We start from the raw sequence: 16,497 nt of genomic DNA, 5'->3' as shown, positions 1-16,497 counted from the left end.
ATTTTGAAGTAAATGATGGCAGATTTATTTTTTTGTCAATTATTACTATAGCAAACTGCTACGTTTATAATATCACATGACATGACGGAATAGCCTGTTTATTCACTGTAATTCGGATCATGCAAAAGCAAAATAAAGATTCTAAGTTTGAGGGAAGTTTGCGTACAAATGAAAATGGAAAATAGACCAATTGCACCATTAGGTGCACAATCCTTCTATGTAAGCTTGCTAAAATCGTGTTGATGTGAACTTTCTGTAATTTACAGCTTGTGTTGGATTGGCCTTTTACATTCACTGTTGATCTATAGCTGTTATTAACTTTTTCATACTTTGCTGTGTTGTGCACAAAAATGCCGACCCACCAAAAGTAGGCCAGAAGACCTCTATGAATTGTGCTGCTGCTTAGACTTTTTCAGAGTCAAAATTACAGTTATTATTAGCACATAACCAGCTGTGCTCAAGACTGCAGCCTTATCTGATGCACATATTTGATCATCTAATTACTCGATATTTTGAGGAGGTGGCAGCCACTTATTAACAAATATAACGCCACCAACTGTGATCTGAGGCTGGCGTCCCCCGGTCAAGGATGAGGCCGGGCCGTCTATGGCTTTGTTACTCTCATTCGAACTTTTCCCTTGAGGCCATGGCGATGTCTGTGATTGCTTGAAGTGGGAACCTCAGAAGGCAGCGAGCGAGTTCACAGTAATGGATTGTTCTGTAGGCCTGAGCTGTGTTGTAAACATAAGCCCCGCTGTGATGAAAAACCCAGCTGGAGACAATGCATTCAATAAGGCTCAACGCCCATTTCTATGGCAACAGGATTGTCACTGCTGTTGGCGTTCTGAACCCTGAGATTAACCGACAGTCACTTGTCTCTAAGCTAACTGTTGCTAAGTGTCTGTTGATGTTTTAGGTTATGTCCATGTTTAGCTGTACAGTTGGAATAAGAGTCTGGAAAAGTTTCCATGGAAACTGTGGCACTGCGTATTCAAAGGAAGCGGTCTGTGCGCTCATAGGCAATTGATCCAAAGTCTTACAAATGTCCCTGGAAAATACTTTTGAAAAATGTCTTGTTGGAAATGTGGCCTGGCCGGTTGTGTATGTTCTCCGACACGTCTACCAGTAGTTCTTATGTGGGCGAATCAAGTAATTTGCCAATCTCACCCTACCCCTTTCTGTCTGTCTATCTGTCTATTTGTCTGTCTGTCCGAAGAATTGACTCCCTTGCAATTTAAAGGATTAGTTCACCTTCAAAAAAATGTTTGCTGATAATTTACTCACTTTCTTCAGTCGAAAAGAAATTAAGGTTTTTGAGGAAAACATTCCAGGATTTTCCTACACAGAATGCACTTCAATGGCAACCAACTATTCCAATGTTCAAAGAAGGTTCAAATGTCCCTCTCAATGCAGCTTCAAAGTCTCTACACGATCCCAGTCGAGAAATAAGGGTCTTATCTAGCGAAATGATCGGTCATTTTCTAAAAAAATTAAATATATATATACTTTTTAACCACAAATGCCCGTCTTGTACCATCTCTGAGATGCGCCACACGTTGGAAAGGTCACGCGCCACGTCATCTATCTAAGTTATTTGTCTGTGTACTCTGGTTCAAAAAGGTAGGGAAGGGCGAAAAACTCCATCTCATTTTCTCCTCCAACTTCAAAATCGTCCGACATCTTTGTTTTAATAAATTTTTATAATACTTTTTTTTTTTTTTTTACGCATCTCAGAGATGGTACAAGACGGGCATTTGTTGTTAAAAAGTATATATATATTTTATTTTTTTAGAAAATGACCAATCGTTTCGCTAGATAAGACCCTTATTTCTCAACTGGGATCGTGTAGAGACTTTGAAGCTGCATTGAGATGGATTAATTTTAATTTTAATTAATTTTGCTTGCATTTAAATTCGAATTGCAATTCTGCGTCCTGTTTGACACATCAATTCAAATTCGGGAATTGATTAAAAAAAAAAATCTTAATTCAGCTTTGAATAGTGCACACAGCCCTGGTTCTCAAACGGTTCTTCTGTTTTCATTTGAACAGGAAGAGCAAAACAGAGGAAAGCCCAACTGGGAACACCTGAACGAAGACCTGCATGTCCTCATCACTGTGGAAGACTCTCAGAACCGTGCCGAGATCAAACTCAAGAGAGCCGTCGAGGAGGTCAAGAAACTGCTTGTCCCGGCGGTGAGTGATTTGTCCCTTTGATCTCCTGACCTTGTGTGTATTTATTGAGAAGAGGTTTTAAAAAGAATGTGTAGAGTGGAAAAATCACATTGATTTGCAAACAAGACTCGTGGAAAAGCTGCTTAGGCACTGATACATATATTTACTCTGAGGAGAACACTATTAATCGAAAGAGCTGCGCTCAGCAGGTTTTCTGTTTAGTTGCTAGTTGCTCTGCATCCTCAGACTGGTAAATGTGAGCAGGGAGCAGAAACAGAGGAGTTGCTTTCCTCCATGAGAATAAATTTGGAGCCAATGAGCACACATGACTACAGATGTGCAAAGGTGAGCACCGTGTGCAGTTTTTAATAGGCTTAATTACCTTTGCTTATAAATTAATGAGGAGCTCAGGACTGAAGGGTCAAGACTCAAAAGATCCCCACAGGGGAACAACAGAAGTCTCAGCATTGCCCTGGGACGCAGAGCTGAATGCCAATTAACCTTTGGGTCTAAAGGAAGTGACAGCAGGTTAGGAGGAAGTGCCATTAGAAGCCTGGTGAGATTTGAGAGAAATGTTCTTTTTCTGTAGTGTTTTTCACAAGGTTTTTTCATTTTTTCATTAAGCTACGAGGTCAGGCATTGAAATATAGCAATATTCTTGCATCAGAGTTATCTAATCTTAGCTGGATACATTGAAATGTCAAGAAGAACAATTTACTTTTTAAAAGTTTTTTTTTAGGTCTTTAAACTAAAATGTAATATTAAAGTAAAAAAAAAGGATTGAAATCAAAATTGGTCATATTTGCTTTAATACTATTTCCATGTCCTCTGAAACGCTTTTGCTTTGTCGCTTAACATCAAAATGCCTTCTTAACTTTAACTTTTTTTCTTAATTTTTTATCCATCAAGTAGAGACATAATCCAGTAATTGACTGATATTATTCTTGTTCAATACCTGTAAAATGGGTTGCATAGTTTTTTTCTCAGTTATTGTTCCATTTCACTCAAAAATATGTAACATTACAGACATATTGTTGGTATTGTTAAAATTTAAATTTATTATAGAAAATTATTTTGATCAGATCATTTAAACAATGATTAAAACAGAAAAAAGGCTAAATATTGTAATAGTTTTTAAGTAATAATAAAATAATACTGTTGCAAATGTTGTTTTGTTAACTTTACAGTGAAATACAGAAAAAGCATTTCTTGAGGCTGTGGTATTTCTTGTGAAAAGCAGCTATTTAATGTAGAAAGCACAATAGAATCAGAGAATGGAATTCAGGAATATTGTGTAATTGTGGATTGTAATCCCTCCTCTGCTGTCAAAGAGAGAGGGTTTCTGGACTCCCTGTGGTGCTACTATGGAAACCCTCTTGGGATGCACTGATCCTTGATTGACAGTTGTGCCCTTTCTCTGCAATGGAATCCTGAATGGGGAATAAGCTCTTTATAAAGTTTAGCACTGTTTACTCCAGGAAGCTCTCGTCTTAAAGGTAAACCCACTGCGTTTGTGTTTGTCTTCATCAAACCATCCAGGGGAAGTGTTTTTTGGCACTGCCTACTCATTTAAAGCTGTGAGAAATTTGTAGAAGTTGCTTTTTGTAATAAAATAGTGTTCAAAGATAATGTTTTGATATTTATTTTGAATTAAGTTTGATCTGTTTTAGGCAAGTCAGTGTCATGCACTTCTTCACCATTTTCATATTTCAAAAATGTTGAATGTTTCACTGCCAGTGTAGAAAAAAAGTTATTGTGGCGTTTGTTTTCCAGCTCAAGGCCCAAAACATATGGAAGACATCTTTTCCCCTCAGAGACTAGAATCTCTAGTCTTTCTGTCTCACTTGGGAGAAAAAAATAGTCTCTGCAATTATATATCAAGATATAAAAGGATCCCCATAGCAACAAATCACTGTCTAAGCAAATTCATCCCATTGGTTTCTTTCCTGAATTTAATGGTGACTAAACTAAAGCTTTGACATCCAGTATATATTTTTTCAGTGTATTTATTTTATAACCTAAATATATGGATCAGTGTCCATATGTTTCATTCAGAAATACCACTTTATTTTACTTTCTGCTATTTTCTATATTTTTGATGACTGTGGTGGCTCATACCAACTTACTATTGTATAATGAAAAACTATAGTGTGAATGGGGGATATAAATTGTTTATCTTGTGTTAGTTATATTCTTACAATTTATGTGTAAATTGGGACGGTAGGCCTACTTGTGTGTGTTTCAACCATTTTTGAGAAATAAATTAGCTTGGTTCAAATCCCTAAAAATTTGGGTTGTGGCTTCATGACCACAGGAAGATGTAGGTCCCATGACCAAATCAGTTGAGAACCACTGATTTATAGTACATAGAGTTTTTTAATGTCTTTTCATAACAGGTTTGAGCTTGACTTTTGCTCATCCACCATTTTCTGCTAAAAGCTAAAGGAAGAAAAGTTAATTTCAAGAGAATAATTCAGATTTTTCCGCAATTGTTGTTGAATTCAGCATTTCCTTCATCAAAAGATTATAATTATTATATATGTATTTTCACTAACACACAGTCTGAATAGTGGTTGATATTCACTAGCTTCGGTCAGTTGGCTGGCAGATCTCAGCAAAGCAAGCAGAGAGAAGGGTGGTACACACACACACACACACACACACACACATTCTCACACTGATCCCACTTTGAAAAGCTCCGCTTTTCTTTCGCTTCTCTGCTTGCTGACATAGTTCATATTATTCTGTGGACTGTCTGCCATGCCCCTCCCTGGCCTGCTCTGAACTCAGACTTTACTGTCTGAGAGCTTGACGAAAAGTCAGTTGCTGATCTTTTCACTTATTTAGGCTTGAATTTTTATACAGTTGCTGTCAATAGATCAGTGCATTTATGGCTGTTTTACATGTCATGTTCAGATAAATGATTAGGTGGAAAACAAGTGTTGTAGACAATAGAATATTGTCCACAATATTTGAAGGCCTCATAACTTTTCCAGGCGTTCATGATATTACTAGATTAATGTATTTTTTTTTTAGTGTTTAGCATAACAAAAATATAAAAAAAATACATATTTAAAATGAATGTACATTTTATATTTAAAAAATTGATAAATATTTATATATAATAATAACATATAATAATAATTGATTGTGTGTGTATTTATATGAGTGATATATATACATACACATGTATTATGTGATTTTATTAATTTACATGGCTTTTCCAGGCCTAGAAAATTTTAAATTAGGCTACCTCATATTTCCAAGTTTTTAAAGACTGTGGGAATCTTGGTTCTTAAAAAAAAAAAAAAAAACTAAAATAAGAAATACCTTGATTTTGTAGTTCGTAATTATTTAAATACTTTTGTCTTATTTTAATAATTGTAAGTCATCTTGTGGCATCTTTGGAGGTTTGCTGAGGCCCCCTGACTGAGAACCAGTGGTTCATATGAACCACTTCATCATTAATTGACAAGAAAGTGTCCACTTCAGGGGAAGTGAACTATGCAGAGGGGGAAACAGCTTGTAGGATGAGCCACGGAAAACGGGAATGCAGAGAGGCGTTGGTCGCAGTATTCGCTGCTGAGAGTAATGCTATCTGTTTTTTTAACCTCTTGCTCTTTGGGGCTGGCTTGTTTTAACAGTGGCAGAGTAAATCATCTGCTAGCTGTTAGCAAGTGTGAAACGTTAGCTTACCCACGCCACTGCACTGCCTGCTTCTCAAACATTCTAGTAAACAAAAAGTGTAGTCATGTAGAATCCAGCTTTTTTAAGTAAGCTAAACAATGTAAAATTATTCTAAACAACTTTTCTCATGTGTATGTGCAGGCTGAAGGTGAAGACAGCTTGAAAAAAATGCAGCTGATGGAGCTGGCCATACTCAACGGCACATACAGAGACGCCAATATCAAGTCACGTAAGAATGACATCATCAAACACTGACCTATTTATCTGTCCAGATTCTCCTCCCCTCTAATATTCATTCCTCTATATTAAACTAATTTCTTTTCAAAGTTTTACTTTTTTGCAATACAACTCGCCTCTATTGGGTTCTTTAGCTTTGTTTACATTGCTTGCAAGATATTGGAGCACCATATTGATATTCCTCAAACATTCTGATTTGGGTTTTGTTATAAACCAATCTTTTCTTGCAATTAATTCAACCCGAGCCACTTAGCATACATCTTACACTGAGTCTTTTTGTACATCATTTCAGTTTTAGATATGCTGTCTATTTTGGGGTTTTGTGAACTTGATTAAAAAGAAAGTTTGAATATTGACTTGCAATAATAATGACCTAAACCAGGGATCGGCCCTGGAGGACCACTGTCCTGCTCCAACCCTAATTAAACACACCTGAACAAGCTAATCAATAGCTGTGTCCCAATTCAAAGGCTGCATCCTTCGAAGTCAGCGAAGGTCGGAACGAGCACTGTTAAATGGGACGGTCGAGCCTACGGAAGATTGTTCTTGTCTCCAAGCAACTGACAGCTGCTGTTGTTGATGAGTGGCAGTAACATTTGTACTGGACTTTTTTGAAAGTTATATTAAACTGTCTGAAAACAAAACAGGGTTCACAAACTATGTAAATATGTTCACCATGGTCTCAAATATCTAATGATACAAACGTTGAATCATTAGATATTTGAGTAAGCTGAAACCCAATACTTATGTTTAGAAGTGTAACTCGTCAATTTCTGTCAAAAATATTTCGGCAAAATCCTGGCGGTAGGCAAGTCCGCGAAAGATCTGTTTTATCCTTCATTGCACGGGAAACAAAGGACGCATTTGAAGGAGCCTTTGAATCGCGCCACCGTGACACAATCGGCCTTCGAAAGATGCAGGTTATGTCTTCGGGAATGCTAGAAAGCAGGCAGGCGAGTTTGTATAAGGGTTGGAGCTAAATTCTGCAGTACAGTGGCCCTCCAGGGTCAAAGTTGCCCATCTCTAATTTTTTGTTGCCATGTGGATGAATTAATACGCAAACTTGTTGTGTGTGAAAATATTTGCATAGGCAGCTGGTTTGCTTTTTGAAATGTAAAACAAGGTAGATTGATTAGCACCTGAGTTTCTTTTCCCCTCACATCTTTTTTTGTATTTGCTCTTGTGCATCTTGTTCTGTTTAGCAGCTTTAGCCTTCTCCCTGGCCGCCACAGCACAAGCTCCCCGCATTATCACCGGCCCCTCCCCGGGGATGCCCACTGGGGCACTGCGTACCCCTGCACCCAACGCACCCACCCTCATGCCCCTCATCCGACAGATCCAGACCTCTGCCCTCATGCCCACGGGCACGCCGCACCACCTCTTACCACAGACCCCTGAGTCAGGCATCATCTATGCACCCTACGATTACCCCTACACCCTAGCCCCTGCCTCCATTCTTGAATATCCTATTGACTCCAGTGGTGTTTTAGGTAAGAGATTTGATAATTTGTTTGTCTTTAAAGGTATTTTGTACAGATTATGTGATTACCATGATTTGGAGTTATGACTGGTATGATATACCCAAAATGCATGGTATTTGTCAACAGTTGCTATACTGTTCATCTGTCTGTAGCAGTTTATATTCATAATAATATTAATAATAATAAGTTAACACTTTATATAATACTTTGAAACATTTTAAGGAACTCTTAATACTAATGTAATTAATGTCCAATAAAGGCTGGATTAAAGCACTTAAAGACATTTTCCAATTTTCCATGATGTAATCTAAAGTGTGAAATATTCATGGTTTATAAGTTGTTAACAAAGCATTATCTAACTCTTTACATGTGAGCTAATTAAACAATAACACTTTTTTAATTACAGTGACAATGAATGAAGAACTCCCTATTTGTATATAGTCTATTAATGTATTAACTGCAGTTTATAAACTATTAACTATAAACTAGTAGTTTGCAAATTATATTATTGCTTTGTTACTCCAATAATAATAATAAATTTGATGTTAATATATTGTTTTATTTTATTAAACAATAAAATATTTTTTTTTATATATATATTTAAGTATTTTTATATTTGTTGTATTATATACATTTGATTATATTTTAAAAAGCTATATTTTATTTTATTTTATTTCACATTATATTCTGTATGTCCAACCCTGTTTGGAGTACACAGTTTGTCCTCATTTGCTCAGAGATCCAGTAGACTAACTCCAGCGTTCTGTCTTGTCCTTGTAGGTATGGCTTTCCCGACAAAAGGCTAGTAATGCTCAGGGGTTTTACACAGTCTTCAGCCCATACGAGTGTTAAAAATGCTTTGCTTTACAGCTGCCTTGGAACAAAAGAGCAAACGAAGAAACTGATTTTTATAAGAAACAAATGACTAAAGATCATTACTACTCATGTTTACACTGGTCTTAACTGTTTTGTTGACTTATTCATAGATTAAAAAAATTGATATCTTCAGATAAATACTGATAATTAAGCCTTATTACATTCCTCAGTTGGAAAATAATCTATATTTGTTTAGCTTGTAATATTTGTATCACTTAATTTCTCCTGCAACTGTATCTTAGATATTTAGAGAGTGATCAGTATTATTGCTAATATAACGTGCTTGTGAAAAACATTCTCCATGAAAGCCTGTAGTGAATTCATTTTATCTGAAGCATCTTGTGAATCGAGAGGAATACAAGGGCTCTATAGTTTAAATTAGTCAGAGCATTAAGCAGAATTTATGTTGTTATGGAAATACTTCAGATTTACTGGAAAATTGAGAAGGGGAACAACATATGATGCGATTTCACAATGGAGAAAAGGTCACTTGTGGCTTGTAATTTGGACTTCCAAGCCTTGTTTGTGAAACAATTTTGTGTGAAATGTTGTTTTAATGTATTTTGATGAATAATCTGTTAATTCTTGTTTTGTTGGCAATGTTGCGCTCTGAGCAGGTGCAGTGACTACTAAAGTACGAAGGCAGGATATGCGCGTCCATCCTTACCAAAGGGTAGTGACCGCAGAACGAGGTTAGTTTAGCTCCAGTGTTCAAACTGTGCTCTGTGTGTGTGTGTGTGTGTGTACTTTGTCGTCTTCAGTATGCTGATTACACTGTCTTTTTCATTGCATCTCTCACTCAATACAAAGAGATGAACTGTTTTAAGCAACTTCTAACCTGCCAAACAAAAGCATCATTTGAGATTTCAGTGTTGCTGTTATCGGGTAAAGTACATGCCAGTCTGTGCAGGGTTTTTATACTCACTAAACCTGCCAACCTAGAAATGCATTGAAACTGAAGGTGTTATCATCTTACTCGTATTATATGTTGAGCATGTTCTTGGGGGTCACTGAAGCAAAGGTTAAAAAAGTAGAATACTGGAGCAAAAAAAATGATAACTGAATAGGTCAAAACATCCTTATGGCTTATGAAAACATTCCAAACTCAGAGATTTCAGCTCTGTTCCAAAATCTAGTGAGCTACCTTCAAAAAGAGCATCCTAACCACCATGGAACACTGTTAATGTACAATTTGGAACACTACTTAGGCAACACGTAACACAAATTGCATTCCGCACTGGAGACTCGACTTGCAATTGATTTCAATAGTTTCAAAGTTTGCAGTTAGCATGTTGCTAAGCTAACAGTGTGATACTTTAAGGATATATAGATACATAGAACAAAGGGGGGGTTGATGTGTGAACCGTTTTAGCGGGGTCTCAGAGAATGCTCCCTTATGACATTTATTTGTTTGTTTATTTGTTTAATTTTGCAAAATGGTCTTTTGTGGTATCTTACCTATTGTCCACACATGCAAAGTTGGTTGATAACATAACTGCAATAAAGAAATAGCCTATAGTTAACAATTACTTGTTTACATAGGATATATTATGTATTTTATATTATTTAAGCATCTGGAACCTTATCAGTTTGACAGAATTTTCTACTTCAAAATGCCATGGGAAGTCAAACTAACTTTACATTTTCTTATATTGAAATGATTTATTTCCTATTCCTTAACAGTTCAACAGGCTCTTAATGATTACAACTATGTCATCTCTTGGAATATCTGAAGGCCAGGTTTTTCCTGTCCGTCATCATTAGAACAGAACACATTTTACACATGGGGAAAAACTGCTTGTTTGGTCAGTAATTCAAGAACGTCCATACTTTAAACTTGTACTTGCCCTAATGAAAATGTATCATATAGTTCCTGTAATTGTTTAACTATAGCATTTGTTACGATAAGGCTAGAATTACATGTGAGACCATTGATGGCTCCTCAATGTTGACTTTTTTTCTTTTTTTCTTAATCTACAAATAGCAAAAAAAAAAAAAAACAGTGATAAATTCTATTATGGGTGATCATGAGTAGTTTAAAAACTTGATTATGTTTTCTCCTGTTTTCATCAGTCTTTTTAGTTTATGTAGCTGTTTTAGATCATGTTTGACTTTCTCCATAGCGTTTTAAAGTTGTTAATTCTCAAAAGAATACAAATGGATTGCACATTTTATCATTGGCGTCACGATAGGAACAGCTCGCGTAACGCATGCACAGTATTAGGTGATTTGCATGCCACAAACGTAGAATTAAATAAACTGGGGTTCAATTTTGTGCTGATAATTGGTCCATTAAGTTCAGACGGGAACTTAGCGCGTATAAAAGCTTGAAACTAACAAACTACGCTCCTGTATAGAACACAAATACTTGATAGAGTATACTGATCAATACTTGTCAGTAATTAAATGAATGCAACGTCACAATGTATTCTCGGATTGCCTTTTCCTTAAAGTCAGAATGGAATCAGTGAGCATATTACTTAGCTCATAACAACTGCCTCTGTAGGCAGCTCACCAGGCTTTGGAACAGACTATTGGTATGATCTGATAACTTCAGCACTTACATGCATTGTATATTGAGACAAACATGACCTGAAGTTTAGTTGTGGACGCATGTAGATGAAAAACTAGTGTGATAGTGTTAGAACCACTTTGGCTTCACAGAACCTACATGGAGCAAAACTGACTGTCCACTGCACTCCTTACACTGATGACGTTGTGATGGCCTTCGGGCTCATAGTCAATGAAGGGTAATGGAGCTCACCTGTTTGTTTGCTTCGGTTTATTCTTCATTTGTCATTCCTTTAATATTCTTTCATAGTTTTAGTGTATTTGAAGATCATTTTATGCCGCTTGAATACAGTACATTAGTGTCCCATTTAAATCTACTTTCCAATCCTGATCCTTTGAAACAGTTTTTGGCAGCTTACAAAGAGTTTTTCTGAATAATGGAACAACTTTTAAACAAGATTTAGGTTTTGGAGGAAGATCTAAGATTTTTTTTTAAAGTTTCACATAATGAAACATAATCTTATTTATCATAGTTCAACCTGGCCAGACAAGCATAAATGATGTTTAGAAGATAGGTGAAATTTTACCCAATTTATGATCCAGATGTATACTTAATCATATTAATTGAGAAACTTCAAACTACTGAATATTATTTCAGGCTTGTTATAAGCTGTATCTCATTACAGTATTTCTTCTGTAAAGATACTTTGATTTCTGCTAAATCTGTTTTTTTTTCCTTTTCCTTTTTTACTGCAGTTTTTATGTATAGATCAGTTGATCATTGTATTTTAAGTTAAAAGTAATCATTTCTGGCCTGGGTCACTGAGCATATTCATGATAAAAAATTCTTTCAAATGCCTTAAATGGAATAAACTGGATCTAAGGGAATTACAGCACCAGCTTTTAAAGATCGCTGTAATTGAAACTGAATTAAACAACTCATATTACAAACATGTGAATGTGCCAAAACTGTACATATAATAACTATGACTCCTGAAAAAAACTTTTAAATGTGAGAATCTACTGATCAATATAAGTGAATTTCACTCCCATAAGACTTTAACATGTCATAATTTAATAGACCAATACAACTGACCAGTTTAATGCATAACAATTGTGAAATTGCACAAAAAGTCAAATCTACCTTGTCTGGCTTACTGTCCACAGCCACAGAAAGATCTTGTGAAAGGGAAAATGCCCTTGAATGAAATGCATTGGATGAAATATTCCTAGCGCCTGGCTTGGACGGTGTCACATGAGATAGACTAGACAGTTATGAAGGTTAGGACTTGTTTGAGAGTGCAAGTCATCATATGCACTACTCGTTTCTAAAATAGTTGCTCGGTGCATTATAAAGGTGCTTATGATCCCTTGAACTCTCCATTCAAGAAATTCCTCATCATAAAAATATGGCACAAGTATTTTGCACTGAAGATTTTAAATCACCAGCTCCTAGTCTGCGCTACTCAGACAGAGCAAAGTGAAACAAGAAACGCAAAAAACCTCATGAGATGTTAGGTTGTTTATCAAAGCAGGACGGTTACACACTGTGCCTGCCTGTTAGCACAAGAACAACAGACGAACTGGCGAAATATTCCATTTTTGGTTTGTTTGTTTCTTTGTTGTTTTGCAGTAAGCTTCTTTTTGAATTTTGTCAAATGTATGGAAAACCAGTTATCGTGTGTGATCTTTTAAAGATGAGTTTATGAAAGCAATATGTTTAACTATAAAGCAAGAACATTTATGAAATTCTATTGTATTTGTAAATGAATAGGGAATTTATAAACATGTAAGCTTGGAGAACAATGCCATGTTATTTTTCCATAAGGGGTACATTTTGTTTTTAGGATGTCGTACCTGTGACAGTCTTGAAACACTGTCTTGTAAGGTTTTAGGCTAAGGGTTTATCAGCTTGCGAAACAAGTGTTCATTGTGTTTGTAGTGTTGTTTTAGCCCTAAATTTCAGCCAATGTGCTTTAGTATCATTCTGTTTGATTAGCATTCTGTATTTTTTTATTTTTTTTTTGTAAATAGTCCAATTTTAAAGGCAATAAAATTTGAGTTAAAAAAAACACCAAACTTTTTGTGCTGTCTAGAAATCTTTTGATTAGCCTGTCACTCTCTGATTTTACTTCTCTCGTCACATCTCTGTAACTACTCATGAATCCATATCATTATCACTAGCAGCTTTGTGGCTTTTGTATTGAAGCGGCACTCTAATGCTTAATAGCAGTCAGAGGATCCTTGCATCTCGTAATCCAGGATTGAGGTCGGTTTTTCCAAACACCCAAACTCTGTTGACTGCTACTAACCATTAAGTGCTGTTAGTTTAATTCGTAATGACTCTGTAATTGATTTGCCTTTTTGCTTCTTTAACCATTTTCACCTGGGAGGTGGGTTCTGGAGTTAAATCATGAGGCTTTCATGATTTTGCCGTGTTAATGTAGACTTTGAGCAGTTTTCTCTTACAGTAGCTGTAATTAGTAATGTCATATTGTCATCCAACCGTCACTAGCTGAAACTAATCTCCTTCTCTATCTTTTTTCTTTTGTGTTCTTTTTATGTCCTTTTATTTTATTTTTTTCGTTTCCCCTCTGTCTGTCCATTTTTTTTTTCTCTAACAACCCAGCCGCCACCGGCAACTAACCAATGACCCTCTGAACTCTTCACCCAATGATGACCTGACCATTGCCTGCCTGCTGACCAGTTCTCTGGCTCTCGTCCTTCGCTTCTATGTTTTGGCAGCCTGCTGGTGAGCCCAGAAGCAGCTTTAATTCGCTTAACACAGCCGAGAAGCCGTGATGGCCCCACGCCACCACCCGCAGAACCGAATCACTCCCCTTCTCAAACTGAGGACCTCCTTGGGTCAGGTGACCTGGGCTTCCCAGCCTGCACTGAAGTGTCATAAAGCAATAACACTGTCTGGGCGACACCTAAAATCCTAATGTTAGCCTTTCACATGCACACACTAAATAAACACACATCTTTATTTGTTTCTAAAAATGAATAATTGAGCATAATGTTTAACACTCTAAGTTTGTGCACTGCAGTTCTCATACCATCCTGAATAGTTAAAACTTTAAAACTGACTTAGAGGTCGAAAGTCCATAAGGGATGTAAAAGCCATGCTTGCCTACCAGCGTTTTCTTCAGAGAGCTGTCGAAAAGCATTCAGTGACATGAGGAAGTGTACAAACACAACATCAATTAATATCTTTTTGATACGAGGGTGCTGCACAGGAAATGATTATATATTTTTCACAGGTGATCCTTTTTTGTATTAAAAAAAACAGTATTGTCTAAATGTGATGAACAAACAATGCTTATTTCCTTATGACAAATATTTAGAGACCAAAACGGTGTCTTTTTTAAATAAAAACAAACAAACAAGTGCCTTATTTTACACTATCATCAATTACGAACAAGTATGAATGTCCATCAGTGTGTTACATGCCAACATATCAGGTATTTCTGTTCAATTCCTCTTTATCGTGATCATGAAAACAAGAGGTGTACAGAACAATGTTGCAGGCGTTACACTCAAAAACTAGTGTTTTTATGTGCGTTTAATATTTTTCTTTACAAGTAATGATTAATAGAGTTTTACCCTGTCCACTACATTAGGTACTTCTTGAGCTCTTTACGCTCGCAATTTGATTGTTTGTGAAAATATATGTGTATGTTTATAGAGCCATCACTACATCTGTTATACAGCAATGAAGCACATCAATATGAAACTTCTAAACTATTACTTTCGATTCTGTATTTTTCTCTCAGCTTATATCTCAAGGAGCATTTTTTTTTCAATTCAGCAGGTTGAAATTGATAAAGGTTTGGGGTTGATTAGTACAGAACTCATTTTATTCCTTTTGAAGAATTGAAGTGTACTAGAAGTTGTGTGCAGACATGTCACATTTCCTTCCTATGCAAATGATTTTCAGTTTTATTAAAATTACCGAATAAATGTCCTTCAGTTGGTCTTCCAGTGCCATTTCAGAAACTAAAAGCCTATTAACAAATTATGATTGCATTTTGTTATTTGGTTATCATAACTGGATTTTGAGAAGATACATCTCCTTTTTTTAAAATAATATTGGTTGTATTTATGCAGAGCAAATGCAATACTTTTTAGACGTTTGCGTTTGTGATCAAGTTGCATGTCATTTTCTTTTTTATTACTATTAATCGGGATATTGCTAAAGGAAAAATCCTGCAAATATATTTAACGGATGGAATTTGTTTTTACGACCAGGAACTGGAGTTGTTTGTTAATGTGTGTTTTTTGGTTTCGTGTTTGCCTTCCATGCAGTATTATTATAGACCGTGTCGACATGTGTGAGCATGTTTACTGATGATTGTGTGAGTGAGTGTTTGTGTATTGTATATGCCAATGAACTGCAACTCGCCATTCAAGCATATTATTATTGTCTTTTTTTTTTCTTTTTTTTTTTTGCAAACCCAAGCAGCTCCCTGCATTGGAAAATATACAGTCCTATTTATAACCATTGTAACATTTTATAATGTATTTTTCTATCATATTTTGTATGTGAGAAATAACATTAAATCACATTTCCAGATATGAACAGTATGCCTTATTACAAAAATGATATGAGAGACGTATTTTTTCCATGATGATATAATTCCATAGGTGGTGGAAAATGGAAATCCCCCATTCGATGAACAATATTATTTGGTTCCAGCCTCACTCTGAGCAAGTTTTAAAGTGGTTATTATTTGCTGGGGCGTTTGGTTTGTCATTGTTGCTTTGCCTATGTGCCTTCTTATGTAAATTGTAAGCTATTAACCATTTCTAGTTACATAATTTGATTAATCTTTTCTTGCCGATTGTACTAACATTTGATGATTTCTTTACATTAACCCCGTCAATAATTTCTTTTGTCTGCTTTGAATCTTTAGAACAGGATTTGTGTGAAATTAAGCAAAAGAGTGTGTTACTGACTGAAATATGCTGGACTAAACTCTGTAATGAGAAGCAACAGCGGAATATTAAAATCATAGTTTTAAAAAAGAAACTAACTTGGTCGCTCTTTCTCTTGTGCTTTTTACATGTGCCAGAACACTTTGCCTACTAATCTGATTCAGGTCTGCTGTAGATAATGGAGAAGATCTGGGTCCAAACTTCTCATACTGTTTAATTGATCATCCTGAACAAAGCTGCATTTAACAGGAAAGTGACAGGATGATTATGGGGCAGAAAAAAAAGGAAGAAGTAAAATCTATATAAATGGTACGGTTGCTTGAGTTGGAAGAACACCCACCTCTTTTTCACACAGTTTCATTATTCTTTCTTTCTCAACGCTCCATTATGTGTGCTTGTTTTTGTATTGTAGCCATCTGTTGAGCTGTTTTGGAAAGTCATAAGAGTCACCAAGAAAAGAGTATCCACAGATAGATTACACTGGTAATTGTCTTTCAAAGGAGTCCATTGAAACCATACAATGCAAGCAAAACTTTCCAGATTCTCTGAAAAGTGTAAGAAAACTAAATAAGCTAACATTGTCTTTTGTAAAAT

At 35.9% G+C, this 16,497-nt stretch overlaps 1 protein-coding gene across 4 annotated transcripts in view; it reads left to right on the top strand.

Annotated features, from left to right (window-relative positions):
* qki2 (QKI, KH domain containing, RNA binding 2) overlaps positions 1–15,987 on the top strand; it is a 38,688-nt gene extending 22,701 nt beyond the window's left edge. The window contains exons 4-8 of one of the 4 annotated variants that reach the window (XM_084135402.1): positions 2,051–2,194; positions 6,002–6,089; positions 7,303–7,587; positions 9,072–9,146; positions 13,595–15,987. In XM_084135402.1, the coding sequence (XP_083991528.1) occupies positions 2,051–2,194; positions 6,002–6,089; positions 7,303–7,587; positions 9,072–9,146; positions 13,595–13,611 (609 nt within the window). In that variant the 3' untranslated portion in view covers positions 13,612–15,987. Of the gene's footprint in view, positions 1–2,050; positions 2,195–6,001; positions 6,090–7,299; positions 7,588–8,358; positions 10,440–13,594 lie in introns of those variants that run through there. The other 3 variants (XM_084135401.1, XM_084135404.1, XM_084135403.1) reach the window with 3 other exon arrangements.
* Positions 15,988–16,497: the final 510 nt, after the last annotated feature.

This window comes from Abramis brama, assembly GCF_963993115.1.
Source record: "Abramis brama genome assembly, chromosome: 14".
In the NCBI taxonomy this organism is placed as follows: domain Eukaryota; kingdom Metazoa; phylum Chordata; class Actinopteri; order Cypriniformes; family Leuciscidae; genus Abramis; species Abramis brama.
The sequence above is the reverse complement of the archived record's forward strand: the minus strand, read 5'-3'. Positions and strand labels throughout refer to the sequence as shown.